General features: G+C 53.3%; 10 protein-coding genes across 10 annotated transcripts; 7 read left to right on the top strand and 3 right to left on the bottom strand.

Annotated features, from left to right (window-relative positions):
- Window positions 1-428: 428 nt before the first annotated feature.
- BU25DRAFT_419690 (mitochondrial protein-like protein Fmp25) lies at window positions 429-2,213 on the bottom strand (the record flags this gene model as incomplete). Its single annotated transcript, XM_033707956.1, has 1 exon — window positions 429-2,213. One exon carries the CDS (start codon window positions 2,211-2,213, stop codon window positions 429-431), a length of 1,785 nt encoding a protein of 594 aa, XP_033564238.1.
- A 183-nt stretch (window positions 2,214-2,396) lies between these two features.
- On the top strand, window positions 2,397-5,492 carry BU25DRAFT_264726 (Sec34-domain-containing protein). The gene is made up of 3 exons (XM_033701766.1): window positions 2,397-2,683; window positions 2,742-4,376; window positions 4,430-5,492. The coding sequence occupies exons 1-3, from the start codon at window positions 2,579-2,581 to the stop codon at window positions 5,294-5,296; spliced, it is 2,607 nt and encodes an 868-aa protein (XP_033564237.1). The 5' UTR covers window positions 2,397-2,578; the 3' UTR covers window positions 5,297-5,492.
- A 196-nt stretch (window positions 5,493-5,688) lies between these two features.
- Window positions 5,689-6,516, top strand: BU25DRAFT_456456 (uncharacterized protein; the record flags this gene model as incomplete). The annotated part of the gene is made up of 1 exon (XM_033710029.1): window positions 5,689-6,516. The coding sequence occupies one exon, from the start codon at window positions 5,689-5,691 to the stop codon at window positions 6,514-6,516; it is 828 nt and encodes a 275-aa protein (XP_033564236.1).
- BU25DRAFT_408645 (uncharacterized protein) lies at window positions 6,478-7,578 on the bottom strand. Its single transcript, XM_033705859.1, has 2 exons — window positions 7,002-7,578; window positions 6,478-6,920 (listed from the first exon to the last, which is right to left on the bottom strand). Exons 1-2 carry the CDS (start codon window positions 7,338-7,340, stop codon window positions 6,789-6,791), a joined length of 471 nt encoding a protein of 156 aa, XP_033564235.1. The 5' UTR covers window positions 7,341-7,578; the 3' UTR covers window positions 6,478-6,788.
- Window positions 7,579-7,581: 3 nt separating this feature from the next.
- On the top strand, window positions 7,582-9,934 carry BU25DRAFT_336238 (uncharacterized protein; the record flags this gene model as incomplete). Its single annotated transcript, XM_033702617.1, has 3 exons — window positions 7,582-7,648; window positions 7,698-8,456; window positions 8,496-9,934. The coding sequence occupies 3 exons, from the start codon at window positions 7,582-7,584 to the stop codon at window positions 9,932-9,934; spliced, it is 2,265 nt and encodes a 754-aa protein (XP_033564234.1).
- A 463-nt stretch (window positions 9,935-10,397) lies between these two features.
- On the top strand, window positions 10,398-12,805 carry BU25DRAFT_408643 (Prenylcysteine oxidase). Its single transcript, XM_033705858.1, has 3 exons — window positions 10,398-10,629; window positions 10,683-11,253; window positions 11,307-12,805. The coding sequence occupies exons 1-3, from the start codon at window positions 10,530-10,532 to the stop codon at window positions 12,499-12,501; spliced, it is 1,866 nt and encodes a 621-aa protein (XP_033564233.1). The 5' UTR covers window positions 10,398-10,529; the 3' UTR covers window positions 12,502-12,805.
- A 1,003-nt stretch (window positions 12,806-13,808) lies between these two features.
- Window positions 13,809-14,383, top strand: BU25DRAFT_485206 (uncharacterized protein). Its single transcript, XM_033711222.1, has one exon. It carries the CDS (start codon window positions 14,150-14,152, stop codon window positions 14,312-14,314), a length of 165 nt encoding a protein of 54 aa, XP_033564232.1. The 5' UTR covers window positions 13,809-14,149; the 3' UTR covers window positions 14,315-14,383.
- BU25DRAFT_363230 (uncharacterized protein) lies at window positions 14,355-15,536 on the bottom strand. The gene is made up of 2 exons (XM_033703753.1): window positions 15,265-15,536; window positions 14,355-15,214 (listed from the first exon to the last, which is right to left on the bottom strand). Exons 1-2 carry the CDS (start codon window positions 15,514-15,516, stop codon window positions 14,573-14,575), a joined length of 894 nt encoding a protein of 297 aa, XP_033564231.1. The 5' UTR covers window positions 15,517-15,536; the 3' UTR covers window positions 14,355-14,572.
- Window positions 15,537-15,707: 171 nt separating this feature from the next.
- BU25DRAFT_438428 (cystathionine gamma-synthase-like protein) lies at window positions 15,708-17,876 on the top strand. The gene is made up of 4 exons (XM_033709062.1): window positions 15,708-15,864; window positions 15,917-16,011; window positions 16,058-17,561; window positions 17,614-17,876. The coding sequence occupies exons 1-4, from the start codon at window positions 15,793-15,795 to the stop codon at window positions 17,731-17,733; spliced, it is 1,791 nt and encodes a 596-aa protein (XP_033564230.1). The 5' UTR covers window positions 15,708-15,792; the 3' UTR covers window positions 17,734-17,876.
- A 3,656-nt stretch (window positions 17,877-21,532) lies between these two features.
- BU25DRAFT_264649 (uncharacterized protein) lies at window positions 21,533-22,754 on the top strand. Its single transcript, XM_033701765.1, has 3 exons — window positions 21,533-21,733; window positions 21,784-22,164; window positions 22,217-22,754. Exons 1-3 carry the CDS (start codon window positions 21,729-21,731, stop codon window positions 22,650-22,652), a joined length of 822 nt encoding a protein of 273 aa, XP_033564229.1. The 5' UTR covers window positions 21,533-21,728; the 3' UTR covers window positions 22,653-22,754.
- The last annotated feature ends 2,432 nt before the right edge of the window (window positions 22,755-25,186 follow it).

Below are 25,186 nucleotides of genomic sequence, written 5' to 3'. Positions count from 1 at the left end.
CAAACCTTCTCCGTTGCCAAGCATTGTAAAGTGACTCGCACATTTGTCACTGAGGAGGTGGCGGAGGGGCTCAAGGCATTGACTGAGGCAAATACTGAGGCCATACCGAGGCCATACGGCGGCATGAGCGTCATGGAACCTGAAGCAGAAGACATCAATGAGGTGCGGATAGTGACACGCCATCGTGAGCATTCGACTTATTGGCAGAACCGAACTAAGACCAAGCAAGGTTTTGAAACCTGAGATCTGATTGAGATTGGGAGAGACGCTGAACGCCTATAGTCCTACAACACTACTGAAAAGAGCCTCTCAAAGTCGCATCAGTAGCTAGAATATACAATAAAGTGAGTGGACGTGCAGTGCAGTGCAGGCCACAGTACGAAGCGGTAATCTATGCTTCATACAAGCTGCTTGTCATCTCAGTCTGTTTAGACAGCAGAGTATACAGCAGTAACACCCCGTCCGCACTCAACCTTCTGCTCAATCTCAACAGTGCGCCCATTGACCTTGACCTTCGCCCTCGGGCTAATCTGGAACCTGTGCATCTCCTTCTCCCTCAGCTTACCCACCATACTCGCACTCGCCGCGCGCTCGTTCTCCGCCTGTTGATCGAGCGGCTGGATATACGTCGGCGTAGCCACATTGCTCCTCTTGCCGCTGCCGATCTGGTAGAACTCGTTGTTACCCCAGAACAGGATGTCGCGGCCCCAGTTCGTGTCGTTCTCTGTCAGCTTTCTTGACTTGGTTGCCGTGACGACAGAAGCAACGTTGTCCATGATGGCTGCGGCGTGTGTCGAGCCGACAGAGATGTTGTGCAGCTTGATGGGTATGACGGTGTTGGCGGTCTCGTCCCACTCGAAGAGGCCCGAGAAGGTGGGGATTCTAGTAGGGTCGGGTTGTGTGTGGATCCAGCGGCCGACACCGAGTTGGCCAGTCAGGCCGTGGCCGAAGGCAAAAGTGTCGGCTGTGATGCGGGACTCGTTGGGCTTGCTAGCCTCCGCGGTCAGGTAAGAGGTGTTGCCGCCGGCGAAGACGTTGGTGACCTTGCCTTGCTGGGCAGTGCCGGCGTAGAGCTTCTGTGTGGGGAGGAGAGAGGGCGCGTCGACGTGAGGCGCTTCAGAGTTGAAAGGGAAACCGAGTTGGCCAGAGGTGTTGTCGCCGAAGGAGAAAGCGCGGCCTGCTGAGTCGCATACCAGGCTGTGGTAGTCGCCGGTTGCGATCTTGGAGATGGGGAAGCCCTTGAGTGTTGTGATCTCGTGCGGTATATCCATCGGACCCTTAGGCCTCGACTCCCAGGTCAGACCAGGGATGCCAAGCTGACCTTTGCTGGGAAAGTTTTGTGTACCCGAAGCAAACGAGAACACTCGTCCAGCGGAGGTGAGCAGAAGGGCGTGCTCGAGACCAGACTTGACGTCGACAACCTTCTCGCTCCAGGCCAGGTTCTCAGGCGTACGTGTGCGGTAGGAGACGTCGTTCGAACCACCCCAGAAGGAGATCCAGGATGTGGACGCTGGCTTTGGGCCTTCCTGCTGTTCCGTCTGCGAGACTGGTATCGAGTACACGGAGCCATTGGAGGAGAGGGCGATGATGCGGTCGCGTGAGATGGCTAGCGAGGTAAGGTTCTTGCCACGTAGTGTTGGTGTGGGCTCCTTTGCCTCTTTCGAGAAGTCTGTTCCCCACTGCAGCAGGTCGCCCTTCTCGTCGATAGCTGCGCCAAAGTTCCTGTCCAGCTTGATAGCCCGTAGCAGCTTGCCGTCAAAGAACTTTATGCGCCGCGGTGTCTTGATGTACTTCTCATCCGAGTCTGGTGCCACTGTCTTTCCTGCGTTTGAGCCCCAAGCGTACACTCCAGGATTCTCCCAGCTCCTCTGCACCTGCAAGTGCTGTGAGCTGATGATGTTTCTGTTGTCGTCTGTTGACTTCGTCTTCCGCCTAGGAGCTTCAAACTTCATGACCTCCTCTTCATCCTTCTGCTCTTCGGCGTGCACCTCGCCAACCACATTGCCATTGACATATTGGTATGCTGAGGCAGTGGCCCAGAGCGCAGTGACGGTGGACACCGAGCGGACGAAATGCTGCTGTCGCCGCTGAGCATACGGATGTGCCGCTGCTCGTACGCGTGGACCTTGCGGTCTTGTCGCAATGTTCCTACATGTTCGCGGCGCATGCGGAGCTCGAATGGTGGCGCGTGAGAGGCATCTGGTGGTGAGCATTGTGTGGTGTGAGAAATGTGGAAGGGGCGTTCGGTGAGGTTTTCGAGGTCTACAGGATATCACGCGTCGACATTGGTACTTCCAACAGTCCCTTGGATCACTCCACGTTAGTAATACCGCGGTTCGATAGCTGTCGCGCCATCGTCTGCAGCGAGATCGGAAATCTAGAACGTCATTACCTTCATCTGATTTGTAGCTTATCAGATCAAAACCGCGTGGTTATGATTGGCTAGAAGTTCTTCCCCCACAAGTTCTCAACCCTCCGACCGCCGACATCTGATAGCAACGCGTGGTGTTGGCCGAGTGAACGCAAGGGGCACTTTGATGTCTGCCAACCCAAGTTGAAGCCACACCCGCTGCCCAACATGGAGGGAGAGTCGTGGTACAATTCCTTCGTGCCTCGCGTGGTAAAGAAGGAGGAGCCACCAAAACAGCACCGACGCCGTGAGAGTCTGCTGCGACAGCCCAACGTAAGCCCACCATCTGCCGCATGGGTACGTCAGAGCGATATTGATGAGTTCACTGCAGGAGAGTAACGCTGACGTCGAGCGCGCAGAAGGAATACCAGAGACCGTAGAAGAAGCTCCAGCGAAACTCATTGGACCCCCACCGGCCACCGTGGCCAGACGCGCCAAGTCATACAGCGACTTCTACTCGGTAGTGCGGGCACACATCAAGAAGGAGAAGGCTTTGGTAAAGAAGAAGTCGCAGGAGGATATCAGCAATGAGCTCGACTTTGCTGCGTGGTATGGTGGAGTCAACGAGGAGCTGCTCGAGGCAAGCCACGACGAGTACAAAGCCTACCAGAGCCAGCTACATCTGACGCGCAACTACCTGGGCAACATTATCGCCGACACGAACTCGACCCTCGATACCCTTTCGTCCCTCTCGGACTCCTTCAAGACCGTCGAAGCCCAGACAACCGCTTTCCGCGAACAATGCGAGGGCTTGATCAGCGATCAAAAGCGCATTACGAAGCTTGCCGAGGATATGCAGCAGAACTTGCGCTACTACACGTACCTCGAGCCTACCATGAAACGTCTCAATGCTCCAGGAGCTTCCAAGATTGTGCGGGGCAAGGAGTTCACGGACATGTTGGCCAACCTTGACAGCTGTCTTGAGTATATGCAAGTCCACACGAAACACCGCGAAGCCGAGACGTACCGTTCGAGGTACCGATTGCAGCTTACGCGCGCCTTAACACTGATTCGAGTCCACTTTACCGAGGCTTTGCGCGAGATCGCTGCCGACGTTGCAAAGAGGATTGCCGACCGCCAACTGAACGACACAACTATGTCTGCGCTATTGTACGCCAAGTTTCGCGTTGGCGCACCAGAGCTTAAGAAGCTTGGGTTGGAGATCCAGAAACGAGCGGTCCTGCCAGCAGGCGCAGCGCCAGGGGCCGAGGCAGAATACCAGAGCTTGATGAATGAGCTATATCAGAGCTACTCGACCACCCGTGGGCGACTGATATTGCCGATTGTAGCGAAAAAGATTAACGAGATTTCGCAAGCACCGAGCACGTCGAAAGACCTCGTGGCATTTGCTCGCAGCAGTATGAGCTACATTCGCGGTATCTGCATCGATGAGCATGACTTGTGGCGCGAGTGGTTCGATGGCGATGGTGGCATGTACGACTTCCTCGAAGCTATGTGCGAGCCGCTCTACGATCACCTACGACCCCGCACCATCCACGAAACACAAATTCTAAAGCTCTGCGAACTGTGTACTCTACTACAGACTCGTTATATGGACGACGATGAAGACGAGCAGTCGCCTATCGAGGCGGACAGGCTCGACTTCTCCATCCTAGTCCACCCCGCTCTACAAGATGCGCAGAATCGACTCGTCTTTTTATCGTTGGCCATCTTGAGAGATGACATCGAGCGCTACAAGCCGAAGCCCGAGGATCTGGACTACCCAGCCAAGAACAAGAAGCTAGCCGGTCAGGGCGCGAAGTCGAGTCAGCCCGTACTGTCAGGCAAGAAGCAGAACAAGTCAGAAATTCCACCTACACCAACAATGCCAAAGACGCCTATGGTGGTAGAGGAGGATGACCCTGACTCACGTTGGAACTTCAACACGGAAGCTGCGTTCAAGGACTGGTATCCTACGCTGAGGAAAGCCATTTGGCTGCTCAGTAAGATCTACCATCTGGTGCATGTAAATTTATAAATGGTCCCTTTCGATGATTAATGCGCTGACAACAATCACAGTCTTCAGTCTTCGATGATCTAGCGCATCATATTGTTCACAGCACTACCATGTCGCTGACACAGGCCAGCGCATTGATCAGCAAAGCTGCGTCACCAACAGATGCAGCGCTCTTCCTGGTCTCACATCTTCTTCTGCTCAAGCAACAGATTGTGGCCTTCGATATTGAGTTTGTAACACCAGAAACGGACATCAAGTACGATATTTGGAGCGTCACAAACACCTTCTGGGAGTTGCGTGAAAGAGGAGGTCTCTTCAATCCACGCAATCTCGTTGGCCTGCTCATTCCTAAGGTCGTCGACAACATGCTTGATGCCAAGGCAGAAGTAGATGCGCGATTACGACAGGCGATCAACGACTTTACCGGTCAGTTTGTTGCACGGATGGTAGCACCGATCGACACAAAGAACAATAAGAAGGTGCCAGTCGCTGAAGCACCAGCGCGCACAGCCAAGATACGGCAGAACATCGAACAGGAAACTCCCTTCCTGCGCGGCAAGCTGGAAGACTACATTACCGACGCACGCACTCGCGAGATGCTTGTTGCCGCAGTCATGGAGTCTGTGACCCAGACTTACGAAGATTGGTTTGATACATCGTACACGCCTTCTTTAAACGGTACGAACGGTACTGGGAGAAGTGGAAAGGGCAAGGGCAGAGAAGACGGTGTTTGGGACCCGGATGTGTTCAATGAGTGGTGTACGAACATATTCAGGGTGGGCACTCTTGGTCTAGGGATTGTCAATGACGACAATGAGGACTATGACATGAACGGTGACGACAGCGATGCAGACAGCATGGGCGCCGTCTCTGGAAGAACGGATAAAATAATGACAGGGACTACAGGGAGAGGGCTGAGTATCAGATAGTTTGATACGGTCAGACTAAGCTTCGACAACCGAGTCTGACATCTCTCGCTGTGTGCATCAACTCGTCTCGTTGTCAACTTCGTTGGTTGTCGTTCTTACCGGAACTCGTTGTCACAAAGTCTTTGTTTAGCACGGTCTGGCTTCTATTAACATCTGACAGGCACTCGCACAAACACCTTCGCTTTTTGTCTCGAAGCTTGAGCTCGACACAATCGTTGAGCACAACGCACGGCACTCTTCGACAGGTTTACTATGCTCCAACACAGCGACATACTTGAGACTATCTTTCGATCGCATATCTAGGTCTCCAGCAACACATCAACATCCACAGCCAGTCCACTCTTCAGCCTGAACACCACTTCCGAAACCTTCTCATTGCACTATTCAGCACAATGTCTTCTAACAACACTACCCCCGAGCGTAACGATCGCAAAGGTTCCCTCACACACCTTCAGGCGAAGCAGCTGGCAGAGGCTGCTAAAGGAGACACTCCTACACCCGAACCCGAGACCAAGCCCGCGAAGGGCACCCGTGGGAAGAAGAAAACAAAGTCCAAGGTCACAGAGCCCAAGAAGAACGACAAGAAGACTCCTCCCAAGAATGCTGGCAAGAAACGCAAGTCTTCGCAAGGAGAGGATGGCGGGGATACCGATAAGACACTAGGCCTCTATGAGGAGGAGGTTGAGGACACGCCTTCGCCGGAGAAGAAGCAGAAGATCACAGATGAAGATGGTAAGAAGAAACAGGCAGCAAAGCCCAAGCCCGCAAAGGGTGGCCAGAAGGGTGGGAAGAAGGTTGAGAAGGTGACCACTTCTCCAGCATCCCCTCCACCCACCGCTGCACTCACACCTGTCGACCTAGACCAGATCACTCGGGCGGTTCAAGACGCTATCCGTCCTCATCTCGGCCTTTTGGACCCAGATGTTCATCCCTCTCTGATTGCGACGCAGGTCAATCAGGGCATGCACGCTGCCATCCAGCCATACCTTGCGATCATCGAGCCTTTCATGAGATTCCAGCGTCTCTACGCTAAGCTCGGAGAGAACGTGGGTGTTGATGCTGATGCAAAGATCACGCAGGTCAAGGACATCATTGTTAGATTGCAGAAGGAGCCTGGGAAGGCTGAGAAGAAGGAGGGTGCTGGTTTGGATGATGATTGGGAGTGTGAGAAGGAGGTTTTCGATCTTGTGAATCCTACACAGCCAAGAACAAGAAGGTAGGAAGCTGAGGTTGCTGATGCACAACCTGGGATTCTCTAGGGCGGGGTGCTAGCTGGAAAGGAGGACGGTGGATGGGAGTCTTTTGAAGACTTCCTAGCTGATGTTTGAATGGTGGTGTGGATCTCTCTCCAAAGCCTTCTACTTGCAGCTCATGTGCAGGCCTCTAAGTCGTTCTTCTGATATTCCCAACCCATATTGTACAATAGTATGACATGCTGTACATGCGCGCCTCCAATGCTCATCGATCCTCTTGGCCCATTTCCTTTGTATGGCTACTTCTTCTTCGGCGCAGGCTTCGCTGCTGGTGGCGGTGCCGCGGCCGCAGCCTTGGGTGGTGCCTTTGGCGCGTCCGTTTGCTTAGCAGCGCCGCCAATGATGTCTAGGAGACTGTCTCCCTTCTTGCCCTGCTTCGTGTCAGCTCCCATGCCTGCCACTCATATGCTGCCCCCCCCCCCCCCCTCCCTCCATGGGTCAGTTCAACGCACCTTCTCGCCCTCGCTATCCCACCCTGTGCCAAACTTCGCTCTGAAAGCCGCCAGTTTACCGGCCTCATCCTCCTCCACGTTCAGCAGCTTCTGACTACTCGGATTCCACAGCGGGTTGTTCTTGATATCTTTCGCGCTCTTGAGAACGGGCTGAGGATTTGTCGTGCGCAGGGTGAATGCGGAGCCGTCTGAGAGTTGGACGAGCTGTGTGAATGTGTAGGGTCGCTTGGGTCGGCGCAGGAGTGTCGCGTGGCGCACTTGCTGGGTCTGGCGGGTGTAAGGTGCGATGGAGGCGCGGAGGGCGCGCAGAGCGCTGGGAGAGGGTATCGGGGTGGCCATTGGTGCGGGGATTGGGATGGAGCAGTGTCGAGAGCTGGAGGTGTGAATGCGGAGTTCGGGAGTGATAAACTATAGCGCGACTTTTTCCCAGTAGCGCGGTGATGCAGTAGCGCGGTGATGTCGCATGGGAGGAAAGACCATCGTCATCTGCTTCCACAACCGTCAGACGTCCCCTCTGCACTCACCCTGTACTGGCAACATACGAGTGATGTCGCGGATGCCTCGCTGAAGCATTGTCAGAATGGCGCTCCCTCAGCGCCCGGCGTCGCGCTTCTTCGCGGCCTTTTACAGATGGAGCCGCCATACACGTGCGTCTTGTTCACCCTATTCTTTACAATACTTGCTGAGCCTTGACAGAACGGCCGAGCCCATGCACGCTCTCTTCACAAAATACTCATCTGCCAAGATGTCCTGCGACCTTCGCCGGCCTACGATGCTACCATGTGACCCGCCGTGTACGTGAGGAGAACCAGTCTACACATGACTTCATGCAAGAGCTCCAGACGAGTGCAGGTGCTGTTCAAGGGGACGTTCAGGCTCCAGTCGAGCCTCTGCTACAGGCAGTCGATTCTGCGCAACTGAAAGACGATGTCCGCCGCCTTATGCGAAAAGTGCCCGCCTCAGTCGCTGTCATCACCGTCGCGCATCTCGACCCAGCGACGGACGAAATGGTCCCTATGGGCATAGCTGTTTCGTCCCTCAACACTGTCACTCTCGATCCGCCCACAATCTCCTTCAACATCAAACAACCCTCGCAAGCCCTCAACGCTATCCGAGCCGCCAATGGCCGCTTCCGTGTACACTTTCTAGACGGTCAAGAGCCCAGTCTTAAGATCATCGAGCGCTTCTGCAACGGAAACAACCCCGACGCTTATGAGCAACGGCGGGAGGGCCTTTCGATCGATGTTCCACAAATCGAAGACAGTACGCCAGCTACAGCTCTCCTGTCGCCACGAATACAGGGCAAGACCGTCCGCGCTGCGGCCGAGTGCACTTTGACCCAGGAGCTTACCGTTGGGGATCATGTCATTCTCGTCGCTCAGGTCAGGAGCCTTGAGAGCACTAATCTGGAAGATCCAACGATCGTTTATGTCGATGGCACATACAGACGCCTTGGTTCTAAAGGGATTCTGGGACACCATGGAAGTCAGCAAGGCCCCAAACAGCCCGCTGTGGACGCCGCACAAAAGAAGGCGTTACAGACAACCACGAGCCGGGCTCAGGAGCGATTGATGGCTTACGGCTGGCCTCTGATTCCTGGAGAACAACATCGACACGAGTACGCAGAAGGCTTGAAGTCATATGTCAAAGGGATTCCAGGGCTCCGATTCATGAACCCAAGAGATGTCATCAAAGTCTTAGAGCCCGAAACGAAACTCATTACGAAATCCTTCGGCATCGATCTGGTAGCACTCGTCTCTTTCTGTCAAAATGGAGCGACCACAAACAATCAGTCAATCCTGCCCGAGTTCTTCGGGCAGCTCTCGTCAGCTAAAATGGCAAAGCTGATTGACCGTGTGAAGCAACTCGTCAAGGCTGATAAACGGTTCCTCGAAGTGGGCTACACCGATCTACTTCGTTACTTGGACGTCCACATTGCTGGCGCCAGCGTTCTGCCCAGCGATCTGCTGAACCCTCTCCGGGCAGAAGGGCTTGTCGGTCCTTTCGAACCATCAGAGTCGCTGCCAGACGCGGCCGGCCCAGATCGAAATGCTCTTGTTCTGGAACAGGCTGAACATTTGATCCGGAAACAGCTCTCTATCCTGACAGACAAACAGATCCTACGTACACCTCTGCCCGCTATTCTGGACCGGGCCCGTGTGCCAACTGTAGATCTCCTGCACTTCCGGGAGAACCACACTCGCCTGAAAGTCGACATGTGTTCAGGATTCTACAAGGACTGGAAAGTCGACATCACAGGCGATGCCGCTCCCGAAGAGGTTCTTGTAATTATACGTCGCCTGGTCGATTACATGGGGGTCGGCCGCAAACAGGTCTACCGGATGCACATGATGGAAGAAACGAGCGACATGTTGCGCAACGTTGGTGTCCATCCGCTCATCTCTGGTGTGAACGCCGACTACATCGTAAGCAAGATCCGATCTTTCTACCAGGTCCCCGATGACTTTTCAAACCTGGGGTACAGAGTCGAGGACACGTTACAGCCATATTTCGCCAGCACGGTTACGTGGGAGGACCTCGAATCACGCGTGAGACAGTTCGTGCAAAAGTTTCCTTTGCGAGCTACCACCTGGAAGAGTAGAGACGCACTGGCCGCCATGGGTATGAGCGGGAACACCACCATCTCTACACCACTCACCGAGACACCGCAGACCATAGATGACAGCAATTTGCTTGACATGCTCATGGCGAAGGCACTCAAAAACCACTACGGCAACGGTACAGACGAGGAGAACCAAGCTATTGCCACCTTCCTCAAAGACCGATACAAGTTCGATGTTGCTCGCAAGACCGCCGTGGTATCGCCAGAAGAAGCTCTTAAGCGCTCGTCAGCCGACGATCTGGAGGCGGCGAGGTTGAAGCACCAGGAAGAGACTATTCCGATACGGAACGTGGGTACCAGACATCGGTAGGAAGAGTATGCTAGCGTTGCTTCTGCCACCCAAAGAGGTGGAATAAGACTCATTGAATGGGCGCTGGAGACTTGCAACGCGTGCAGGAAATGTACTTGATAGATATTGTACGATAAATGCACCGCCGACTGACACGGTGCACCTGCACAACAGGAAAGGCATAAGTAGGTAGATACCATCCAAGGTGAAAGGCTCAATAATAACAACACACGCTGGACTGTACCTAATAGCCAAGGACAACACCACGTGAGCACGCGTTTCTTGCTACCCAGGTACCCGTCGCCCAAAATGCTTGTGCTTGAGATGTAGCCCTAGGATATTCGTCATACAGATACAGTAGCGTTCCGAAACATGTCCAAGTTGCTCCATGTTTCCGAGGATCAAGAGAAACCTGTGTTCCAAGCTGGCTGCCAAAAGCGTTCATGCTTCAGCTCGTGCGCGTCGTCAGCTCACCTTCCCCGCGCTTGCGCGACTTTGCCAACTCCGGGGCTCCCGTTTGTCGTGAGTCTGGTATCACCCGAGTGCACAGTCTTCGTCTTCTTGAACGGAGCCTTTTGTAAAAACCCTTCACGCACGCCTGTTGTTTGCGAACAACATGATGGCGCGGTTATCGCACGTGATTCCGCTGTTGACCTGCGCCACAGCGCTCAGCAGCAGCCATGCAACGCCAGCAACGAAGCGTGTCGCGATCATAGGTACCTCGCGCTCTCAGCACTCAAGCCATCCCCTTGGCCCTAACAACGTCCAGGCGCCGGCGCCGGCGGCTCATCAGCAGCCTACCACCTCGCCCAATACGCCGCCTCCTCCTCGACCCCAACCAACATCACCGTCTTCGAGCGCTCGTCCTACATCGGCGGCCGCACCACCACCGTCGACGCCTGGTCCGACCCCGCCGTCCCCATCGAGCTCGGCGGCTCCATCTTCGTCGACGTGAACCACATCCTCGTCAACGCAACGCGCGACTTCAACCTCTCCATCGCCTCCTCGGAAGACAGCCTTGCTACACGGCTTGAGTTACCCGATCTTGGGATATGGGACGGCAAGCAGTTTGTGCTGGTTACAAGCGAGGAGGATGGCTGGTGGGATAAGGCGAGGTTGCTGTGGCGGTATGGACTCGCGCCGTTGAAGACGAATCGGCTGATGAAGAGTGCGGTGGGCAGGTTCTTGGGCATGTATGAGGAGCCTGTATTTCCGTGGAGCAGTTTGGGGGAGGCGTTGGAGGGTCAGGGGCTGTTGGAGATCACGGGTGTGACGGGCGAGCAGTATCTCACCGCGAATGGTATTGGGAACGCGTTTGCGAGCGAGGTTATTCAGGCGAGGTGAGTGTGATGTCTGAATGGTGCATGCGCGCTGTAAGTGCTAACGAGGGCAGTACGAGAGTCAACTACGCCTCGAACCTCGCCTATATCCATGGTCTCGAGACTATGGTGTGCATGGCTACGAGCGGCGCAATGCAGATTGACGGCGGTAACTGGCGCATCTTCGCAAGCATGCTGAAGTCCTCGCCCGCAATCACAACGCACCTCAACACTCAGGTCTCACAGATCTCAAAACAAGACGATGGTACATACCACCTGTCCATCAACGAGTCCACCTCCACCTTCGATGACGTCATCCTCGCAGCACCTCTCCAATTCACAAACCTCACCATCTCCCCCGCGCCACAGCACGCTCCCGACACAATCCCATACGTAAAGCTACACGTCACATTGTTCGCCTCACCCTACAAGCTCTCCCCCTCAGCATTCAACCTCTCCCCCGGCGAGAACGTCCCGCAATACGTCCTCACCACGCTCCCTGCCTCCGAAGCACCCCTCGATGGCAACCCCGGCACCCCAGGCTTCTACAGTATATCCATGCACTACACCTCCCTGAACCGTCGTGCCTCACCCCCGCGCCAGGAGTTCATCTACAAGATCTTCTCCGTTGAGCCCATCACATCCACGTTCCTGTCGCACGTCCTCGGACATTCTGTTTCGGAGCGTGAAGCAGAGGGTGAAGATGTGGATGGTGCTGTGAGCTGGGTGTATAGGAAGGTGTGGCACTCGTATCCGCGGGAGTACCCGAGGGTTACGTTTGAGGAGATTAGGTTGGATGGGAGTGAGGGTGAGGGTGAGGGCGGGTTGTGGTATACGAGCGGCATGGAGAGCTTTATTAGTACAATGGAGACGAGTGCTTTGAGTGGGAAGAATGTCGCGAGGTTGATTAAGGATAAGTGGGAGCGTGAGAAGAGTGGGAGCGCGTTTGCGAGCGAGGAAGTTGGGCAGGATGAAGTGGAGGGTGCTGTGCACCACTCCCCTCCGGACGCCCAGGCACAAGCTCCTGTGCAGTTCCCCGCTCTCTCTCTCCCAGAGCCGGAGTCGGATGCACCGCAACTCGAGGTCGACGGTGAGGGTGTGACCCTGGATCATCTCGGACCAATGGTCGTTAACAAGGATGGGAGTTTGAGTAGGATTGCGAATTGGGAGACCATGTCGGAAAAGGAGAGGAAGAACACGCTTAGAGTGCTGGGGAAGAGGAATCAGCTAAGGCTGGGCGAGTTGAAGGGCGAGCAGTCTGAGCTGTGAGGCAGATACTCATGTAAACCGATGTTCTTCTTGCACATGTGTCTACCATGCCTTACAATTCCCAGACATCGAAATGGCATTGAACCCGTTGTTGTCGGTGCGCGAGACGGGACCTTCATTTTTGCCGGAAGCCCGGGTATGTATGATGTACTGATCGATTCGAGGTGAATGCCGGCCAAGCGACAATACAGTGACTTCCCATACACGCGCCTAAATGAAGTCAAGCTTCCAAACCTTCCCTGGACACGTCATCCCATCACGTACTCTATCGTAATCTTCTATTGCCCATGAGGACAAGTTCCAGGGTCATAACATCATTCGTTATCGTTATTCGTATCGTCTAGCAGTGATATATATATTCTATGTGGCGAATCAATAAATCACACAAGTGCGAATTCCACGCCGTTCACTGACCTCGAAACACATTGAAAGACTTTGCAGCAATCATGACATGACACGCCATATGCGGACAGTGCTGAATACCTCCAGGGTACAGTCTCAACGAGGAGCATACATGCCCAAAGATTCGATCGTATGCGCCGGCCAAGGATGTTTTTCGGGGTCCGGATGTGGCCGCTTTTGATGAATCGATCGTGCTTGTCGTGCCAGTCGACAGTGACGTGCGGTATCAGACTTGGACTATGAACTCAACGCTCCGGCTGAGCTGAGGGTATGCTCTCGGGGTCGAACTCGACGGTTATGGCCATGTTGACGAGGAACTGGACACTGAACGTGGGAGCGTAGAACAAGTCGATCGAGAGGTCGATCAAAGGCTGATATGCCTGCCGTTGGTACGGAAGGAGGCAGTATGGTCAGTATGTGCCATTTTGTACTCATCGATACCATCCTTCGTTTGCATGGTTGCTGAAACAGGTTCGTGACCACCTGGAGGCCAAGGTGATAGGAGTCCAGTGCTGTTATCACGTATACTGCCTGCCTGCTGGCCAGGTAGGATTTCTCATTTGGTAGAAACGGCAATTTCTGGAATTTGAAAACGTTGCTGAAAGTCTTAGTGAGCGTTGATCGTGGCAACATACGCATGGCATCTTCAATTGACTTTCCTCCCGCTCATATGGAAGACGCCAATTCTGGATCCTCAAATTGTTCCAAAAATTTCTTGTATCAGCTCACAACTTTCAATGGCTGTACATTGTTTCAATAGGTAAGCATTACATGCAGCTGCTGGTTGAATACATTCACGGTGAACAGTGGTTAAGTACATCTCAGGTCACTTCGAGTCTTCGATCAGAAGGCAATGAGGATAAACGACTTTCTGAAAGTTAGGAGCTTGCAACTAATTCTCTGATCGAGAGACAACCGGTTAAAGCTGTCCGACTTTGGCACCGGTACGGTTCCTGACGTTTGAGAGTGTGCATGACTGACTGTTCTCAGAGCGTTCTTCCTCTCCGACGCACCCCTATCTCCAACAACACCCATCGGTCTCCGCAGCCCCGAGCTGATACTCAATCGGCCGTTCGACAGCAGTATTGACGTCTAGTTCTTCGGCTGTCTAGTCTACGAGTTTCTCACAAGCGGGCCGCTATTCACGGTAGCGGTATCTGGCTACGACCAAGCGCACCGAGACAAGGCGGACGATGACCACTTCGTCCAGCTTGACGACAAAATAGGACGGTTGCCTGAGTCTATCATGCGTGACTGGCCGGTGGCAAGTAAGTGGTACGATTCAAATCACAAGCAGTTATGCCCATGTGGTGAGTACGAGCCGTACGAGTCGCTCGAGCAACGCTTGGCGATGCACAAGCATCCTGACATCGGCGATGAGGAAGCAGCCACCATCTGTCAGCTTATCTGAGAGACCCTGGCGTACAATCCGGCGGAGCGACCTTCAGCAGAAGAGCTGTTCAAGCACCCTTGGTTTTCGGAGTGAGCAGAAGTGATTATCGTGGGTCAGGCTGACGCTGGAGGAAACCACAGGTTTGATCATGTACTTGATGGGGAGTTCGGCACGATTTGGAAGATACCCCAGGGATAGACTGAAGTTTGTGGACTTATCAAACGACCTCGGCGCAACCTGTTGAAGACTCTTCTGTAGTTCCTGATCCAACTCTTCTTACCCCACCAACCCCTCGAAAAGTTCATCTCGCCTTCTTCGTACTTCATCGCACTTGACTTCGAACCGTCCCACTTCCTTCCTCGCAGCTGCCAGATCAGCCGGCAACCCGCCGAACTCTTCAACTTCCCCTTCCAACGCCTCGACTCTGTCCCTCAGCTCCTCCAACGCGAGCTGCTGCTCCAGCATCTCCGTTATCGCCTCTGCAGACGCTATGTTCTTCGACCCTGGCGTCATAGCACGCTCATGGCTAGAATGAAGGGAGGAGAGCTGCGACTCTGCTTCCCGGATCTTGGAGCGGAGATGCTTGGTTTGCCGGGCCTGCTCGATTGTCTGGCGTTGGAGCGAGGATGGAGCGGAGAACGAGGGGTTGGTTTGTAGCTCGTGGATCTGGGTCCGGAGGAGAGCGTGTTGTTTTGAGAGGTATTGTTGGAGAGTTTGGATGTGGGTGAATTGGTTGGTGAGGTTCTGCGTTGTGATGGTGTGCGAGATGAGGGCGTGGGCGAGGGTCTGCGGGTCTGCTGTTGGTGTCGAGAGCGCGATTGTGGTGGATGCGAGTGCGGTAAGGGCAGTCGTTCCTTCGGACGTAAGGTGTGCGCGAAGGGTAGAGAGAATGTGAGCGTCGCTTGAGTTGGTGGTGGCCTACCTGGTGAGTGCCTTGCTTCGTGGTGTATGATTGAACAGGCTCATACCTCATCTAGCTCCTTCAACGCTTCTCGCTCTACACGTTCTAGTATTGCACGCTCCTCATCTGCCCTCTCATTCGCCATCGATAATTCGCGTAGCACCTTCAGCGTCTCCTCATTGCGCTCAAACGTAGGCACTGTGCGCCCGGCATACTTGTATGACAGCCATGAGTCAATATGTGCCCAGTCCTGTGCCCGCGCACGCTGTTGCCGAGCTTTCGAGGGCGAGAAGAGATCAGACGGCGTGAGGTTGTCCATCTTCAGAGTTTATGGTGTCACTGGTGTTTGTTGTCGCGCTGAATGCGGATAGGCATCCGCAGCTAGACCCTGGCCCCTTCTCTTATCGATAGGCTTAAATTTCGTCGCAACTGCCGACCTCGGAGCTAGCGGGCGCTGGGGAACACTATTCAACTTGTTTTGGAGCACGAAGTGTCATTGCTGTCGAACCAGTAATTGCCTCCACAATTACACATACGAGGCCCTTTCTTCTGTACTCTGTACCATACTGTAGACCGTACGTATTTGTTTGCCCACATGGCGCCTATGATGATTGAGAACGAGAATGATGTTGAGGTGGGGGAGAGTCTTCCTCCTATGACTGAGCACGTGAGTCAATACTTCACTTCTTTCGCGATTAAGCACTTGCTGAATACGCCAGGCTGTCAGTGTCTCATTACCGACATGGAGAGCCAATGTTGGCTACGAAGAAGGTGAAGAATGGGTTATTAGTAAGATGAAGACTGGCTATCCCAGGTAAGTGGTGGCGAAGACAATGTCGAAGCTCTACTGATAATCGAAGGTTCTTCATACACAAGGAGATCCAGAAGTTCGCAACAGACATAGTGGAGAAGCATGGAAGAGAAGGAGAAGGTGCAATGCTTTTCCCCACACACTGCACTGCATCAAGATGTCGAGATTTCATCCTCAGGATCGCAGCGGACCAGGACACTTCTCAAGTGAGGATCATCGACTTGTTACCAGCAGCTGAGAAGGCACGTGCCGAAGACATGAATGCCATATCACCAAAGATCTCCGCTGTACTTTACCCACTGGACCTGTTCAAGGTTGCCAAGCAGTTCTGGCAGCACTCAGGAGATGGTGTATCGAGCAGAAGAGCAGAGTACTGCCACCACCTTTTCGAGAAGGGTGTTCTGGTTGATGCCACGAAGCTCGACGAACAGCCATCCCGCTTCTGCAAAGGACCTCGACGATACCAGAAGAAGACCTCCATTGACCTCGATGCTCCCGCAACCCAACAAGACGCCGAAACCCTGACGCAATTCGTTGAGCAAAGATTCGGTCGCAACCTCGATCTCTCTATGACCAAGAACGCCAAACTCGCTGTTCGCCGCCGCATCGCTGGTTCCCTTACCGCCGACGTTGCACTAGCAGAAGCGCTCTCTCTGGACGCTGACTCAGAACGTACGCGCCAAGTCGCTGACTTCTCCGAAGATGACGTCTACCTGTACCCGACTGGTATGAGTTCCATCTTCAACACACATAGGAACTTGCTCGCCGCCAAAGGAGAACACAAAGCCATCGTCTACGGCTTCCCGTACATCGACACGCTCAAGATCACTGAGAAGTTCGGACCAGGATCACTGTTCTACGGCTATGGTTCGAGCGAAGAGCTCGACGATCTGGAGAAGCGTCTAGAAAGCGGTGAGAAATATCTCGCACTATTCACAGAGTTTCCTGGCAACCCCCTGCTCAGAAGTCCAGACCTAGAGCGCATACGCAAGCTAGCCGACAAGTACGACTTCTGCGTCGTAGTCGACGAAACAATCGGCAACTTCATCAATGTCAATGTGCTCCCTTACGCAGACGTCGTCGTCAGCAGCTTAACCAAAGTCTTCAGCGGCGACAGCAACGTCATGGGTGGTGGTCTGGTGCTCAACCCGAAAGCGCAGAACTACGCACTCCTCAAGAAGCAATGGACAGACGACTACGAAGACAACCACTGGGCCGAAGACTCCATTTTCCTTGAGCGCAACAGCCGCGACTTCGTGTCGAGGATCGAGCGTATTGGGATGAATGCTGAAGCTATTTGCGACGTGCTGAGCGCGCATCCAAGAGTCAAGCAGGTCAATTACCCCAAGACCTCACCGACACGGCCTTTCTATGAGAAGTGTCGTAACCCCAAGGGTGGCTATGGCGGTCTGCTGTCTGCGACTTTCTATACCAAGGCTGATGCTATCGCGTTCTTCGATAACCTGGATACGGTGAAGGGACCGAGTCTGGGCACGAACTTCACGCTGAGCAGTCCGTATGTGATTTTGGCGCACTATGGCGAGTTGGATTGGGTGAGTCAATATATTTCAAAGTTGATGTGGATACGTGCTAACGATCGTGCAGGCTGCGAAATGGGGTGTCGAAGCCGATCTGATTCGGTTCAGTGTCGGGTTGGAGGAGACGAGTAAGCTGGTTGACACGTTCAAGAGGGCGCTGGACGCTATGGATAAGGCGCCGCAGTGATGCATCTCGTGGAGACAATCAAAGAAAAAGTAAAACGTTCATCATGATCACATTGCCCGCGTTGCACGACAATGCACAGAGAGTGAGACAGACGGCTTGTAGAAATGAAACAGTGCCGATATCCGTTCAAGAACCCGGGGAGATATCATTTCTGCCGTGTGCGGTGAAAAAAGGAGGTTGTGAGCGGATTGATACTTCCGATGAGCTTGATAGCCGCTGAAGGGGCCGTGCACATCAAGTGATGTTGACGTCAACTCACAGCTTGAGTCATGATCAGTGAGGAAGGATGGGCGTTGTTCGTGGAATGATATTGCTGATCTGTTTTTTACTTTGCAATGACTGATCGATAGTTGTATCGGCACAGTCAGCAGACAGTCGATGTCTTTCTCGCCATGGTGCTTTCCCCAAGTTGAACTTAGTACCGGACGATTGTTACTGTTTATTAGTGTTAATTTTCGCTTACCTGTGATATCATTGAGCCTGTCATCGTCTTATAATCTTATAGGCAAGCGTATCTCGAGTGCTAGGTACAGTCGTACGATTGAAGTATAGTCAGGAGTTGAAATTGGTATGTTCATCAGTGCATCCTTCGTGCCTTTGCCAAGACTGCCCCTGGGGTAATGAACGTTTCCAAAACGCCAGCCGATATTTCTATATTGTGGCTTGGGGTGCTTCAAGGAGAGGTGCGTAGTTGGCCCGGTATATGTAGAGTGGCCGCTCGCTTGCACCTGTTGAAGTCGTCGCTGGCTGATTTCGTGGTGTTGTAGGGATAGAGACATCGGTTCAACAATTTGAGTTTGTCTGAGTTCGAAGTATGTACGGCGTACGCTGGACTATGGTACTGGAATATTGGAAAAGAGATTAGATCAGACCATCGTGATGCCTCGAATAAGCAGCAGTTCAGGATGACCTGGCGTTGAGTCGTGAGAATTGCTTCTATGAGGTTGGCGTGGTCCTATCTCTACATGTTAGCACGTGGTGCGGTTTACTGCAATGCACCGCGCCTACGTATGCCCTACGAAGTTGCCTTGAACTTTATTCTGACAGACGTTCATGCTTACCAGGCAGACGGGAGGCCGGTAGCCCGAGCTCCCCCGCCTTTTACGATGGCATGTAGTCGGTGATAGTATCGAACTGGGATATGCTAGGAAATTTGCGAAGTCGTGCCTGGCCAACGATCCCTATCGTCGTAGCAACATAGTGCAATATCGGGGAGGCCGTCACAGTTGTTTAGTCCGTGATGGAACTGACAGAGAACTGCTTGCCGAATACCGAAGACTGAATCGTGGTGTGGATGGTCCAGAGCAGACCTTCGTATGCTGTGGAGAGGCTCATCTCGAGCCAGTGCTCCCGCCTGGTGCTCCCTGCGACAACGGCCCGTTTGCGGCTGTCTGCTTGACATTTCGGTCATGGCAGGCACTACCCTGGTTCACATCAGCTTCCCCTGATCCCTACCTTGCCATTTGCTTTCGTTGCTTGTTAGACGTTTCCCGTCGTAGAAATTTACGAGCTATCAGGCCTTCCAATCAGGCTTCGATGCCCAGGTCAACTGTTCATTGATCATCTCCCTCGAATTAGTTGCTGCTTCCGATGAGTGCTGCGCCTCTCTTCGCGAGGACCTCCCTTCATCGACTCAAGTCAGGATGGCGTGTTCAAGCAGCCAGAAGACACAACATCGTGGGTTCAAGATTGCGACTTCTTTTTCTAAGTGAGGGCGTAGATGCTGGCCTTTGTCGGCGTGGGGTTTGACAGACAGCCTCCACGATGGTGATGTTCTGGCTGATGTGCAGAAACGCCTCTTCAGACCAGATTTTCGCAGCTTCTTTCGAGATTCGGACAGTCTTATGGTCTTATTGTGGATTCTCTGCGATCGTGGTGTCGATGAGTGATGGGCGTTGCCGGTCGGATGGTAAGTTTCGCGAGCTCTTCCGCAGGTCTTCCATCGTCGCCGCGGCTATACAGCCAATCAACGCAGCAAGATGCTCGCTTATGTCATCTGCATGTAGATAAAGTGTGCCCGAGCTGCAGCTTCCTGCGGCGTGGTGATGGCAGTGCACTTCGAAATGAAGACTTTGCTCGGTGACTGCTGTTCCTGTCAAGACCTCCGTCTAAGAGAGAAGTGACGGGTGCAACTGAGTCAGTCGAGGGGGATACAAGTGGCAACAGCAACTCAGCGTAAAACAACACTGTCGCTGGTTGCGCAATAGTAACGTTATCGACGGGTCCTCCCAGTGTCGACCGCCAACCCGGACATCGAAACTCGTCAGTCTCCACAGCGATGCCGAAGAGGTCGAGTATCTTTGGAGGGGCGGCGGAGATTAGCCGTGTTGGCGGCCCCTCTCTGCTCATGCATCCTGGATCACAATCACCTCATACATCTGACTGACGACACCTCTGTTGGCACACCCACAACAGCCACCTCGCAAGTTCGATGCGGTTTCCAGAAGCTGCCGCGCGGCGCTGGCGGCGCTGGTCGCTGAAAGCAATGCTTCCGGCCCGTGTCTGAGCGATAGCACGTGCTTCACGGAGTATGTTGTCGCAAGGTAGTTCGGTGAATGGACCGAGGAGCTGTGCATAGGCAGCATAGCACAACACGCCATTTTTCTGGATCTGTAATGAACTGAGAGTCATTCCACGAACGGCCCTGGGGCTCAGATGCCCACGTTCCCCGACAAGGCTTCAACGGATGGAGATTGGAAAGTGCACGCGCCACGCCTTTCCGAATCATCACCTCCACTCGACTGGCTCCATATCTTCTTTCGTCGTATACTATCCAGGATTAACGCGTCGATGCCTGACAGGTCCGTTCGACATACCAAGCCGAAGCGGGCATAGCTTTTCCTCCATGCGCGGCAGCCCTTTGCCGCCACCAACGCTTGCATGGAGGGCAATGCATCTGCCCAGGACTATCAACGGCCACCTCTGCGGCTTGTCAGCGCCGTAGCCGGGGACGACCTTAGTCGCCGACCGGCACCTCTATAGTTGTCCTTACTAAGGACGCGGTAACATCCGCTTGTGCATTGAGCCTACACTGCTTGCCATTTATCGATACGACCGAGCTCGTCGTCAACGACAAGTGCCCGTTGCTTCCCTGAAGTCAGGGTATCAGTGGTCCAGGTACCCAGGCACCCAGGCATGGGTACATCCAACGACTAGGGAAACGGTCAGGGTGCTTGGCCATACTCACGCTGGGATTTGAATCCTACGAGGCTCCGACCATTCCCCAGCCGCAGAGCCGGGAAAAGCGCAATTCTCTCGAACTGCGACTGTTTAGTGCTCGGATGCTTCGTACCCGTAAATATTGGTATCCCCCATGCAAGGGCTTAAACCACCTCCGGATATCAGATCCAAGATCACAAGTCTGCCTCACAATTCTCACGCTTCAGGTTGTATAAGCAGCTCAAGGCCGCCCACGCCCAGAGAAGAAAACGTACGTTAGCCCCACCAAGCACTTTCATTACATGTTGCTATCATCTCGGTGATCACCCATCCGACCCTCCAGCATCAACTGTCTCAGACCTTCACCATCTCATAAGAATTCAGGAATCGCAGCGAACAAGACTTTCCCTATCATCCATCGGATTTCTCTCGATCAAGGGATGACCGTCCGCACCGTGCCACACTTCTGCCTGTGCCCCACCAAAGTTTTGTAGGTTATCACAACCTAGAAAAACATCAGCCTCCCCCGACAGGGCACAGTCCACAGACCCTCGAGACCCTTAAGCGAAGAAGCAATCCATTGCCGACTGATCGCCAGGAATCTCTATCCTACAATTCTTCATTCTCAAAACCCAACGACTCAACGTCTACGAACCCGCATCAGGAGCTTAGAACAGCTATCTAGCATCAACTTCGAGCTACCGGAGCGTTCCCACATCAGCACTAAAGTTGACCACGCTACTTTGCGACCCGCTATTCTTGGTGGTCACGATCTGTCCTAAGGAAAGTCGATCTATACTAAGCAGCTGTTCGAATCGTTCCCTGCGTTGCAAGGTATGAGGTATGTGAAATGTACTCATAGATTGTATGTACATCTTCTCACAAGCGTAGCACACTAGGATACACAATGCCGCATTCTCAGTACGGTATGAATCACTACGGGTCTCCTCAATCGTCCTATTCACCAGGCTATCCCCCGGTGAGCCAACAAGCTTATTCAGACTCCCGGTCTTCGACATCGGGTGGCTATGCCTCATCGTATGCATCCAGTCCTGGACTCCAGCACGACCAACAACCAAGAAGACACGATGAACACACAGCACTACCGCCATATCAACATCAACACCCATCTTATTCTCGGAGCACTTATCAGCCGCAGCAACCTCTAGATTCTGTGCGCCCAAGCTCTAATGCGGGAGGCTACTCGTACCCTGCGCCTCACAGCAACCTCCCCAGCCAAAGCTTGGAAAGTAATCCTTCTGCCTACCCACCGTGAGCACAATCTGTCTCTTTGATAGTAGATAGTGGCTAACTCATTTTGCAGGCCAGCTTTGTACCCTCCAACCACATATGGAATGAGCGACTATCGTATATCCCTGCCAACAATGTACCCACCATCATCAACAACGCCTGCTTCATATCCTACTTATGAGCCTCCTCATGGCATTCCGCCACCTCCGGCCAGTAGCATGCCTGCGCTCTCTTCGTCTCCGAGTACTCAGAACAACGCCGTAATGCCGCGTGTCTTGAACTCACGGCCAAAGCCACAATGCTTCGACCATGGATGTAATGGGCGACAATTCTCAACATTCAGCAACCTCCTACGACATCAGCGTGAGAAGTCAGGGACCGCAGCCAAGAGCTTCTGTCCAAGATGCCACGCCGAATTCACACGCACTACTGCAATGAAGGGCCACATGCAACACGACAAATGCAAAGCCCGTAGACCGTCAGAGTCCACTAGCATCCCAAGAACATGACCTCAGGGACCGTTATTCCGATGCCAATGATATCGATTACACTCGACTCTTCCGCCGACTGAGATCAGAGACAAAAGCATACGGAACGATCAGCACGATCAGCACGCATTAGAGTCTTGACAAAAGGAAGGCCTTGCAAACACGCGAACATCTCTCAATGTCGCTCTTCGAACTATTTACAAAGATGTTGTCGACGCTTGGAAATGTCTGCTTGTTTCCAAGAGCTGGTTTGTAGAGTTTGTTTCTTCGGAGGCCGCATCTCTTTCCATCATCAGCATAGCATGGCGTTTCAAAGTTGGGCACCGTCGTTCTGTTGTTCGGAGTTTTGTTTTCTCACATTCGAAATGCTTCGATCCAAGGACAACGAGGAATGATCGCACTCGAACCTTGGATTTCAGAATGAATCTGAGTGTTTGTGTACGCTAAAGTGTGTACTCCACAAGGACGTTTCGCCTGATTCGGGCACATTCGGCAGGATGAGGATTGCGGGAGGATCTGGAGAAATAAGTTTGCGGTGGATTAATACCCTGGGACAAATCTCAGCTCCCTTTTTCTTTTTGAACTTCTCTTATTGTCGACATCAGCAACACAAGTAGATCTTTGAACCTCGAGACTTTCAGCAATCCATTTCTGGTACCAGATCCAATGAACTAGTAGCGCGCTCCTCTTTTGCGACAGTTCTTCACCTTGTCAGTCCGAGATCGCTTTCTGAACGTGGACGGAGTCTTGTCAGTCGTCATACGTTGCAATACCTCAAAACACTTACCAACGGCAACCTTTACATCATAGACAAACCCGCTCTTTGTTGCTCTTCACCAGATACGGCGATGTCGTTTACGCACCCAATGAGATTGACATGGTCGGTTCGCGAGGTCATTGCACGAGGCTGCCATGCACACGGTCCGACCTGACTAGCGGGCCGTCCGCCTGGTCTTGGCGCGGGAAGCTTTGTGAGCATATGTTCGACTGTTCTTCATGTCTTATTCGTCTGCGACGAGAGTCGAAGCGTGAATGAACGACTACGATGTTTTGCAAACTACATGCACACACAGTACGCCCTCAGGAGTCAAACACATTGCCGGCCCTACGACTGACAGCTGGGCAAACCATGATACCGGGAATTAGGAGCGCTATCGTTCTCCCTTGTCATCACCGGGCAGCGGAACAATAGGCTAATGCGCGTGCGATGGACGCCTTGCCTGGATGGAACCTTCCGTTCAGGGACAAGGGCTATCAACCTTCAACCCTCGTAGATTGGCGCACGTGTGGGGTCCTACAGAACGTGGTTATCCCAGCCTTTACCACAAGCGATTGATGGATTACTGCTTCTGGAAAGTAGTCTTAAATCAGCGAGAGGGTTCGACCGCACGCCAAGACCGTCATTGCAACTCTTCAATATAAGGCCCACTTCGAGACTGCGCATGCAATGTGGATACACTCTCTAACGGAAGATTGGATCCGGTAACATTTCCGTGATGGCCGGTATCAGGCGACGGAAAATCTCGAGACCAACATTTGGGCCATGATGCAGAAACTGTCGGCACAGCATCTTAATTTCGAGGCCCTGCATTGGAACTATTGTCCGACCCACGGTTCTGGAATCATTACCCACCTACGAGATTGTAAGAACCAGGTCGTACACCTCACCGGAGTCTTGGGAGACGTGCAGATTAGCCACAACCTGCTCGTGCTGACGGATTGAGCCAAATCCAACGGTCGAACGACAATGACGTAAAAGGTCTCTTCCTTCCTGCATGCTGCACCGCACAACGCAAAGACTTGACTGTGTTCATATGGCTGACATGTAGATCGGGGGCTGGCGCTCTTACATGGGTCCTTACCGCGGCGCAGCGGGGAGCGGTAGGCGGGAAGGATGGGTGGTCACTTGATCTGAACCACTCCACTGCGTGCAAGCGGACCAGTGGAGTACCTTTCACGTGACAACCCAAAGAATAGGACAGCTCTGCGAGGAGATCCTCAAGCGCGAACGTTCGCACAACCAAGAGGAACCTGCACCTCGCACGTGGAAGCACATGTTGTGCTACCGGATCGATTCCTGAGAACGTGGAACACGGGAACGAGACAGTATTTGAGTACCTGCCCACAAATACTCTCGCGAAGTTGTCGCCAAATGTACGCATTGCGGCACAAATATTGACTTTGACTTTGTTGGATTGGTGGGCCGGATTGCTTGCCGGACGCAACCTCGCTACGGGCGGCAGCACGTTCTGCAAAACGACCAAAACCCCTGCTCCGAGCAAGCAATATCCAAAACTGTTCTGGACTGTATGTTGCGGACATTGGCGACGTAAGGGACCCCGCGTATTTTCGTACAAGGCACCAACATGATTCAGGACATCAGGAGTCGATGCGAAAGCGAACGTACAATCGCCCAAATAGAAGAGACGTGTCCATCATGGCATATCCGCAGCACTGACAACCTGAACGAATAGTGATAATAGAACGCTTCGGATCCGAAGCCTTCATCCTCCAGATGGGCTTTCCTATGCAGCATGAATGTGGCAGAAGCTCTG

Source organism: Macroventuria anomochaeta (genome assembly GCF_010093625.1).
Source record: "Macroventuria anomochaeta strain CBS 525.71 unplaced genomic scaffold BU25scaffold_8, whole genome shotgun sequence".
Taxonomy (NCBI): Eukaryota; Fungi; Ascomycota; class Dothideomycetes; order Pleosporales; family Didymellaceae; genus Macroventuria; species Macroventuria anomochaeta.
The sequence above is the reverse complement of the archived record's forward strand: the minus strand, read 5'-3'. Positions and strand labels throughout refer to the sequence as shown.